At 32.0% G+C, this 9,348-nt stretch overlaps 1 protein-coding gene across 2 annotated transcripts; it reads left to right on the plus strand.

The window, feature by feature from the left end:
- The first annotated feature begins 1,963 nt into the window (after window positions 1-1,963).
- On the plus strand, window positions 1,964-6,858 carry LOC105135763 (MATE efflux family protein 5). Of its 2 annotated transcripts, XM_011040791.1 has the most exons (9): window positions 1,964-2,561; window positions 2,625-2,701; window positions 4,652-5,196; window positions 5,302-5,388; window positions 5,495-5,551; window positions 5,663-5,901; window positions 6,009-6,127; window positions 6,255-6,341; window positions 6,476-6,858. In XM_011040791.1, exons 1-9 carry the CDS (start codon window positions 2,417-2,419, stop codon window positions 6,533-6,535), a joined length of 1,416 nt encoding a protein of 471 aa, XP_011039093.1. In that variant the 5' UTR covers window positions 1,964-2,416; the 3' UTR covers window positions 6,536-6,858. The 2 variants fall into 2 exon arrangements, with proteins under 2 accessions (XP_011039093.1, XP_011039092.1); XM_011040790.1 differs by having other exon boundaries at window positions 1,966-2,701.
- The last annotated feature ends 2,490 nt before the right edge of the window (window positions 6,859-9,348 follow it).

Here is a 9,348-nt window from a genome sequence, read left to right on the forward strand (position 1 = left end):
TTTAACCTTTTCACCTTGACATATTAAACTTAGCTAAACATAATGAAAGAAAAAAACATAAATGAACAAGATAAGAACATAAATAAGATAAAAGTTGGCTAAGTAAAGAAAAGGAAATAAAAGGTATAAATAAGACATGAAAGCAAAACTTAAGCATTACAAAAATACAAAGAGACAAAGCAAAAGCATGATTTTAATCTAGAAACCAAGATACCTAAATGCATGGCAAATGCCTTCTTTTAAAGACCAAAATTAAGAACTATTGATTTGATGACTAATTGTTAAGTGGGTGGCCAACTCTTGACTTGGTGACAATCTTTATCTTCTTGTCTAAATAAAAAATCATTGATAACGTCAAAATTTGAGTCAACCTTACTCATGAAAGTTTTAGGAAATTGTCACAGTTCTTACTCATGAAAGTTCTAGGAAATTGTCACAGTTTTCCAAGAAAAAAATTAAGGTCATTTGGACTTCTAAAACTCGAGATATGGGTTGAACACTGAGCAGTGTCTAGACTATAAGATAGATTCGGACACCTATGTTGTTGCCATGATTTAGACTTCTAAACAGCAAAATTGAGTCTTACCTTCCCATGAAATTTTAAGCTTATGTCTTAGCTTTACATCCATATAAAACAGACCTAAATTCAAGATTTACAACTTCGGATATGACGTAATTACCTAACAGTATTCCAGTTTGGACTGCACTTGCATCTTTTTTCTAAGTTTGGCCCTTTCTGTCTTTTCAATTTCAATACTTCAACTCATAAATCAATCCTTTTATTTATGTGATAGGCCTGTATTTAGGATGAACATTTACTATAAATGAAAAGTATCTTATGGTATTAGACTTGTTATTATAAAACGTGTTTTAGTTAAGGAGTTATTGATATTTCAAATGTAAAATGATTATATAAAACCCTGATAAAAATACACTTTTAGGTACTAATCATCAGGCCGTGTTGGCCCAATCCAAGTAAATACACCGTAAAATATAAATCTAGTATTAAAATACCCGGTTTTTATCAACTTAAAAAAATATTTTTGTGCATACAGTCAAGTGTCTCATAACTAAAAAAAATCATATTATGTTTTTCATACACAAAATGATGTTTTAGCATGCATTTTGGTTTTAATAACTAGTTTATTAAAGTCAAAAGAACATTGGCTAAAATTTTCAAAACAACAAAAAAAAAAATTGTTTTATTTTAGTATCAGGGATTATAAATTTATACGTAAAATGTATTTATGATATTAAAATAAAAAATTTACAACATAAAATAATTAGGTTATTACCCAATAAGATAAGAATCTCCTTATAGAGGAGAACTTTTTTAAAACAGTAAACGGACCAATAATTTGAAACCACAACAAGACCTTAGATTTTATAACAATAAAACAATGCAGCTTACCTTAGGTAGGGCGTAGTTGGGATGCTAATACCTTCTATTTATGCAACCAGTCTTCGTACCCATCTCAAATACCAGTTAGCATTCCTAGTAACTAGAATATTAAGTAGCGACTCTCAGTCTATATTTTACTAATAAGAAATAAGAATTTGTTGTCTCTCCATATCTTGCTAGAATAGACTATATATTTGTTTATATATAAAAATTTTCTAGGATTGATGACCGTCGTGACGTTGTACACATGCGATACATGTAATGTTGATGAGCCTTCTTCATATATGGATGCCATTACTAGTGCTAATTATAGAATGTTGTTTTCTTGCATAAAGAGATGGAATCACTACATAAGAATCAAACTTGGTAGCTTGTTCCGCCTCTTAAAGGAAAGAAGATAGGTGGCTGTAACTGGATCTATAGAAAAAGGATGGTATCCCTGTGATAGAAGATGCTACATACAAAACTTGGCTGGTTTTAGATGGATATAGACATGTGATCGGTGTTGACTTCAATTAGGTATTTCTGTTTTTCTATAGTTAGGCATAATTCTATTAAAATTCTATTATCTTTAGTTACGAGACTCGTCACATTCACACGTAGAGAATTAGAGAGAAATATCTACATGATGCAATAATTGAAGGGTTTTATGATTAATGGCAAGGAAGATCACACGTGCCTATTGAAAAAACCCTTGTATAAACTTCAAATTATTAGAATTGAAAGGGAGCACCAGGCCGCTTAATTTCTATCCACTGAGTTATTTGTCTGGTTCAGAAGACAATTACATCACACGAAAGTGACCGCCATTTGCGTTAAATTTTTTGTCTTCGTGTAAGTTATGGTCATTTTGTCATACGTAATTTTGGAATTTAATTTTTTTATCTTATTATAATGATAGTTTTTTTTATTACTTTATAACTTTAATCATCGACGCATACTGATTCAAGACCACTTGTCTTTAATCTCGAGAACATTTATCTTCCACTTTGTAAATCTCTCACTTGAAAGAAAATGGGGAGAGAGCAGCAAAGTTTGTCTCTTAATACACCTTTATGTGAAGGAAACGGTGTCGGACTTTACGAAGAAAGAAACCAAGAAAGGGGTATCAGCAAGAAGGAGATTCTTGAAGAAGTGAAAAAGCAGCTATGGCTAGCAGGTCCTTTAATATCTGTGAGTCTGTTGCAATATTGTATACAAATGATTTCTGTGATGTTTGTGGGTCATCTTGGTGAGTTAAGCTTGTCTGGTGCTTCAATGGCCACTTCCTTTGCGAGTGTCACTGGTTTCAGCTTGTTGGTAAGTTTGCTTCTTTTTCTTTTTATTTCCCCTTTTTTTTTGTTTTATCAAAATGTTAACAAATTGTTTGTAAACAATACCAGGGACAGTGACACTTCTACTAGAACTGTTTGATCAATTGATATAACAGTATGTGATGGATGCTAACTTAAAAATGTGATGAGCAAGTGCTCGATGACTAACGTTTTTGTAAGATTTTAGTGAAAAATATAGTATCTTTAGCATTGATTGTGTTCTGAGTTAAGAGGATTCAAACTATGCAATTTTTACGTAACCGTGCTACAGTTGTTTGTAGAAGCACCTTCACATTTTTGTAAGGAAGAATTAAATGCCTATAAAGATGGATTTTGATGGCAGTAAAGAAGAACAGTGGTTTATAATGGTTTCATCCAACTACAATACTGTTGGGTTGCTCTATAACTTTGTAAGATATTAGTTGGTAACATATGTAGGATGTTCAAGGTCACTTCTGCAGCTGTCTGCCTTGGCAAACAGATCCCTTGAAATTCTTAAGATGTTTGATCAGGCGTTTTCAACGTAGATTCTCGTGATCATATTTTGCATAAGATGTTCTCCTCACTAAAAGATAGCAAGCAAAAGAACTGGAAATTTCTGGCTACTAGCCAACCTAAATCATTTTCCTTCAATTTTATTAGTGTGATTTCCCAGACTGTCTGCAAGGAGCTGATTCTCCCTTTCTATCAAGTCTTCTGAGTATTTTATTTTATATATTTTTCTTGTTTGTCTTGTCCTTGTCTTGTGGTCTGATCAACTGGTAAGTTATGTCAGACAGTCCAAAGGGCATGGCTTGCCTTGGAGCATTATCGCCGCCTGAATTGAAAAAAAAAAAAGTCATTTGGCATCCTAATTTTTAACTAATATATATTTTCTGTCAGTCGTTCCATAGAAGACATGTGATAATAATATTTTTATTATTACAATGGCTATCTGCGTGTGACAATTTGTCCCTTTCCTTATTAAAAATTAATCTGTAATGTTATGAAGGGGAATGAGGAATAAAATATTTGATGTTATGCAAGGAATCGAGGTGTAACGTGCTAAAGAGCCCCCCCTCTGCCAAGTTAAACAAAACATAAAAATACTCTGTAGGCCCATTTTTTGTTTTTATATGCTTCACATGTAGTGTATAGGTACTGTTTTCTTTTGGTTTTGTGTTTTCTTTTGGTTTTGTGATTAGGCTAGCTGTAGTTATTAGGGTTTGATGAGTTGAATAATCCAACAGGCCACAAACAATTAGTTTTTTAATAATGTAATGATGAATAACCCACAAAGGCCACAAAGCAAAAATCTGGTTTGCTATATATACTGTAGTCTTGATTGTGCTGAAATCACAGTAGTATCGTTATTTTTGCTCAAGAGCATGACCAAAACTTGTTTCATATCATTAATACAGCTCTCAAAACATGAAAGTGAAAGTGAGTGTTTTATAGGAGTAGTACATTGAGAGCTGATAATCTGGTTTGCGGGGTTGAGGACTTGCTGTTGATGTATTGTAGGAAATTGAAAACACGAATTTATATCTTGAAAAAGTGGTAATTACTAAATAGCAAGCCTCACCTCTAAGTGCTTGAAGCCTTGAATGGCTTCTATCAGATTAGTTAGCTAGCTGTTGCATCAATTAAAGTCTGACAATTTAATTTTGTTTTTTAAAAGGACATTGATGGAGAGCTTCTTTCATAAACAGTTAAATTGTTCAATACTCTCAGTCCTCAGTTAATGCAGATCCTTTAGCATCTAACGGGAGCAGATTGAAATGCTTTTGAATGCTTCATTGCCTCTCCACTATACTTTGTCTGACTAAATGATTCGTAAAATAATATCTTCATGCTTTGTTTTTTATCCGGAGTGTCTGATTCAGGATTCTTTTACGAAGTTCTTACCTCTGACCATACATAAATTCTTTACTGTCTTGATTTGCTTTTTAAATAGTTGGGAATGGCAAGTGCGCTTGATACATTTTGCGGGCAGTCATATGGAGCAAGGCAATTTCATATGCTCAGCATACACATGCAGAGAGCCATGGTTGTTCTCTTACTTGTTAGCATACCCCTTGCAATCGTCTGGGCAAACACAAGACCTATCCTAATTGCCTGTGGCCAACAAAAAGATATAGCAGAGGAAGCTGGACTGTATGCTCGTTTCATGATCCCAAGCCTTTTTGCATATGGTCTTCTTCAATGCCTGGTCAAATTCTTACAGACTCAGAACATAGTATTTCCGATGATGCTATGCGCAGGAATCACGACTTTACTTCACATCCTTGTGTGTTGGGTTCTGGTTTTCAAATCTGGCCTTGGATATATAGGAGCTGCATTGGCTAGTTCATTCTCTTATTGGATCAATGTATTACTTTTGGTACTTTATGTCAAGTTCTCTTCTTCATGTTCAAAAACTTGGACAGGCTTTTCAAAGGAGGCCTTCCACGATATTGTTAATTTTATGAGGCTTGCAATTCCTTCAGCTGTTATGGTTTGGTAAATTTTCTTCCTAAACATATTTCATTTTGCATTCAATAGAAACAATCACATATCTAACCCTAATCACTAGATTATGATATTTTTTGTTGACTTTAAACACAGCTTGGAAATGTGGTCTTTTGAATCGATGGTTCTTTTGTCTGGTCTGCTCCCTAATCCAGAATTGGAGACTTCAGTTCTTTCTATTAGGTTTGTTTTGAGCCTTCAATGACCATTTTTCTGAAAACCTGTATATCCTTGGAGGATATCATAGATGATTTGCAATTTTGTTATTTTAATGAATCTGTGTTCTCAGCCTTAATACAGCTGCAACTGTTTGGATGATCCCTTACGGACTAAGTGGTGCTGCCAGGCAAGTTATGCTGAACTGGAAATAGTTATATGACAAGTTTCATCATCCTGATCCCTGCCTTGTTGCACTGTTTAGATAAGTCTTAGAACGATTTGATTGTCTTCTTTGTAGCACCCGAGTCTCAAATGAGTTAGGAGCACAGCATCCATACCTTGCACGATTAGCAGTTTGCGTTGTCATCGCAATTGCTGTTACTGAAGGCATTTTGGTGGGTGTAGTCTTGATATTGATTCGCAATGTTTGGGGCTACGCCTATAGCAATGACATAGAAGTTGTTGACTATGTAGCAGTCATGTTGCCTGTTGTTGCGACATCCAACTTCTTAGATGGACTCCAATGTGTTCTTTCAGGTTCTGCACCTTGTCACAATTTACTAGCAATAAGAGCGTTATTTTTTAGAACTTATGCTTAGGATCACGCGGATAATTTGCAATAAACTCTGTTTATGAACATTTAGGCATTGCCAGAGGATGTGGTTGGCAGAAGATTGGTGCATACATCAATCTTGGATCATATTATTTGGTGGGAATCCCCATTGCCATTTTATTAGCTTTTGTCTTTCATGTTGGAGGAAAGGTATGGATTCTTTTTTCTTTCTCTTAGATTTTTTTACTAGGGCCTTTGGCTGTTATTCATCATGTTCGCTGAATTGAAAGCAACTTACTTTCATTATATTTTTTTCTCTGCTAAAAATATTCACTAGGGCCTTTGGCTGGGGATAATATGCGCGCTCACCGTGCAAGTTTTTTCTCTTGCCACTATCACTATTCGTACAAATTGGGAGCAAGAAGTAAGATAGCCTTCTTCTGTGTGCTTCTCTTGCATTTTCCTTTTCCTTTTCCTTCCGTCCCCCTAATTGTGAAGTGCTACCTCAATCTATACTCATATCTTGTTCATTTTTCCAAATTTGCTCGTTTGATTTAGGCTAAGAAGGCTACTGAAAGAGTACATGACGAAGTAATTCCAGTGGATACAGTATCATGAAGCTGCTCGTTTCCTGCACCAAAAAATGTTGGAAACATTTGCTGGCAGGAAGTAAATGTAGCTGGCTGACAATATCTACCACCTTCAACTTCATCTCGTATCATCATTAGCATTAGCAGTGGATGCATTCTGTGCTTGACAGAAATTTTTGCGGCAAGAATCACCATCACTCTACCACTAGTACTCTATCAAATACATCTATGTCTGTGGATGTACAGAGATAAAATGGCCTGAAAATGTGCAAGAATAGGATGATTATCTCGTAGATACGTACGGCATTGCTCAACACGAATCTCAAAGCTTTTTAGCTATTTTTTTCCCTTCAACTGAGTATATGCATGTTTGTGCAAACAATGCATGCTTGCCGATGGTAGATATTGGCTTCATTCCTAGCTAATTTGTTGGTTAATTAAAAACACGAAGATTTTTAAAAGTGTTTTTGAAAAAAATTATTTTTATATTTTTAATTAATATTTTTTTAATATTTATAGACTATTTTAATTTATTAATATTAAAAATAATTTTTTAAAATTTAAAAATATTATTTTAATATATTTTCAAATAAAAATCATTTTAAAAACCAACACCAAAGAAATACTCAAAATCAAATTTGGAAATGAAATGGCCCAGCTAACAAGTAAAAAAAGAAAAAGATTGACCCGACTAGCACGCTAAAAACCAGCAGGCGATGGGTGGTGTGATGATATCAAGGCTGAACTATGGGCTAGCTGTTGAAATGGACATGGAGTTGGTCTAACCAGGGACACTTTATCCTGAACCTGATAGATACCAATTCAAATATATTGATTTTTTTTGGATAATTATAACGAATAGAATGTAAATATTCCTAAGTTTGATATGAAATTGATCCAAATATATATATATATATATATATATATATATATCCCAACATTATCATAACACATAGTATTATTTTTTTTATTTTATATTGAATATTAAATAGTACTCAATTAATAAATACATGAATAAATATTTGAAATCCAAGTAATAGAGTATAAATATCTATATTTTTTTAATCAAAAAATAATAGATAAATAAAGTATGAACATAATAATAAAAACATGACTCATGGATATTCATTGTTATCCTTATTTAAATCAAAGGATGAGACATTTGTTCTAACAAATTGCCTCTCAAGTGGAAACGCAACTTGTGTTTGGTAATATAATTTAATATGCTTTTCAAAATTATTTTTAAAATTATTTTCCTAAAAAAAATTATCAAATTGATGCTTTTTAGGTACTTTTCAATGACTTTGATGTGCTATTTTAATAAATTAAAAAGCAAATATTATTTTAATATATTCTCCATTAAAAAACTAAAACATGATATAAATTTACTATTCATTCAATATGCACTCACTCATATAAAACTATTCATTCATTGGGTTTTTCTTACATCAAACCTTCTTTAGATTGCAACTTTTTTTTTGTCAATTTAATGACCATGCAATTTGTTAAATAAAGGAAAAAAATCAAGAAACAAGGAACAAAGTGTAAAACACGTGGCAATCAAGTGGACAATTACAATTCTCCTTGTAAGTTCACTTTAATCCTCCTATTTTTTGTGAATTTATTTGCAATCCCTTTCATTTTAAACTTGAGATGAAACTTGAGATGAGAGAGAATCAATGAAAAACAACATGGGAAAGAGAAAGTTGTTTGTTGTCCATATTTTGGCCATGAAAAAAAAAATCAATCTTTGTATAAACAAGTTTCTTTTGATAAGAGAAGTTCCATTGAAATATCATTTGACCTCGTCTTGTTAAAAAAATATAGATTGGTGTTGACAGAGATTTTTTCCTAGTTTAATTTTTATTTTTAGACAAATTTAAAGGTGTTTTGAGTTGATTTATTAGTTTACTGACATTAAAAAGATTTTTTTAAAATGTTTTTAGGTAAAATCTATATTGAAAAAAAATAAATTTTTTAGCCAAAAAAAACCTAACCCGATTTTCCAACCACCTCTTTAATAGTTGAAAAAATTACAAGAAGACATTGCATTGTTATAAGTAGACAATGCATTGTTTTTTTTTTTAGTTATAAGTAGACAATGCATTGTTTTTTTAAAAAAAATAAACTAGATTTGATAAATAAATAAATAAACAAAAAATTGAGTTGCACTTGGCCTTTTCTTTTACTAACATAGGCATCTTGCAACTTTTTTCACTTGAATATTTTTTTTATTTAAATTTAGATTAATTAAATATATGTGTGAATGCCTAATTGGCGAGTATTCAATTCCAATTGAAATTAACTAAAAATGATTTTGTGATTTTTTTGAATAAAATATTGTTTATTTTTTACTTGGTTTTTAAATAAAATTAAAAACATGTTTTCTAATAATAATAATAATAGGTGCTTTATTTTTGAAACACTATATATTATTTTTTTTTCTTTAATTTTATACAATTACTTCCCTATATATATTTATTTTTATTATTATTTTATTAAATAAATAATTGATTTTAATAATTAAATTTATTAAACAAAATTGAGTTTATGATATTTTTTTATATCATGGACATACTTTTAGATATGACCTATATGTAGGTGACCACTCTTAAGAACCAAACCATGATGGAGAGCTCGTCAACTGGAGAGGCCTAGTCAATCGCACACTTACATGAGGGTTGTGAAATGCATGTGGTAGAATTCAAACTAAAGATGACCTTGACACGACCAAAAAATTGATATCTTCTCTCAAGTGCAGGAGTGTCGAAATAATAAATAACCCGGCAAGACCGGGGTCGAACCATAGGAAGGTTAATTGTATAAATTATAAATAACAAT

This window comes from Populus euphratica, unplaced genomic scaffold (assembly GCF_000495115.2).
Source record: "Populus euphratica unplaced genomic scaffold, PopEup_1.0 scaffold221.1, whole genome shotgun sequence".
NCBI classification, from domain to species: domain Eukaryota; kingdom Viridiplantae; phylum Streptophyta; class Magnoliopsida; order Malpighiales; family Salicaceae; genus Populus; species Populus euphratica.

Bases quoted from the DNA above. Each gene is read 5' to 3' on its own strand.
- LOC105135763 (XM_011040790.1), top strand. From the start codon at position 2,417: ATGGGGAGAGAGCAGCAAAGTTTGTCTCTTAATACACCTTTATGTGAA. The intron at 5,902-6,008 runs GTTCTGCACCTT...ATGAACATTTAG, and splicing joins ACTCCAATGTGTTCTTTCAG to GCATTGCCAGAGGATGTGGT. The intron at 6,342-6,475 runs GTAAGATAGCCT...CGTTTGATTTAG, and splicing joins GTACAAATTGGGAGCAAGAA to GCTAAGAAGGCTACTGAAAG.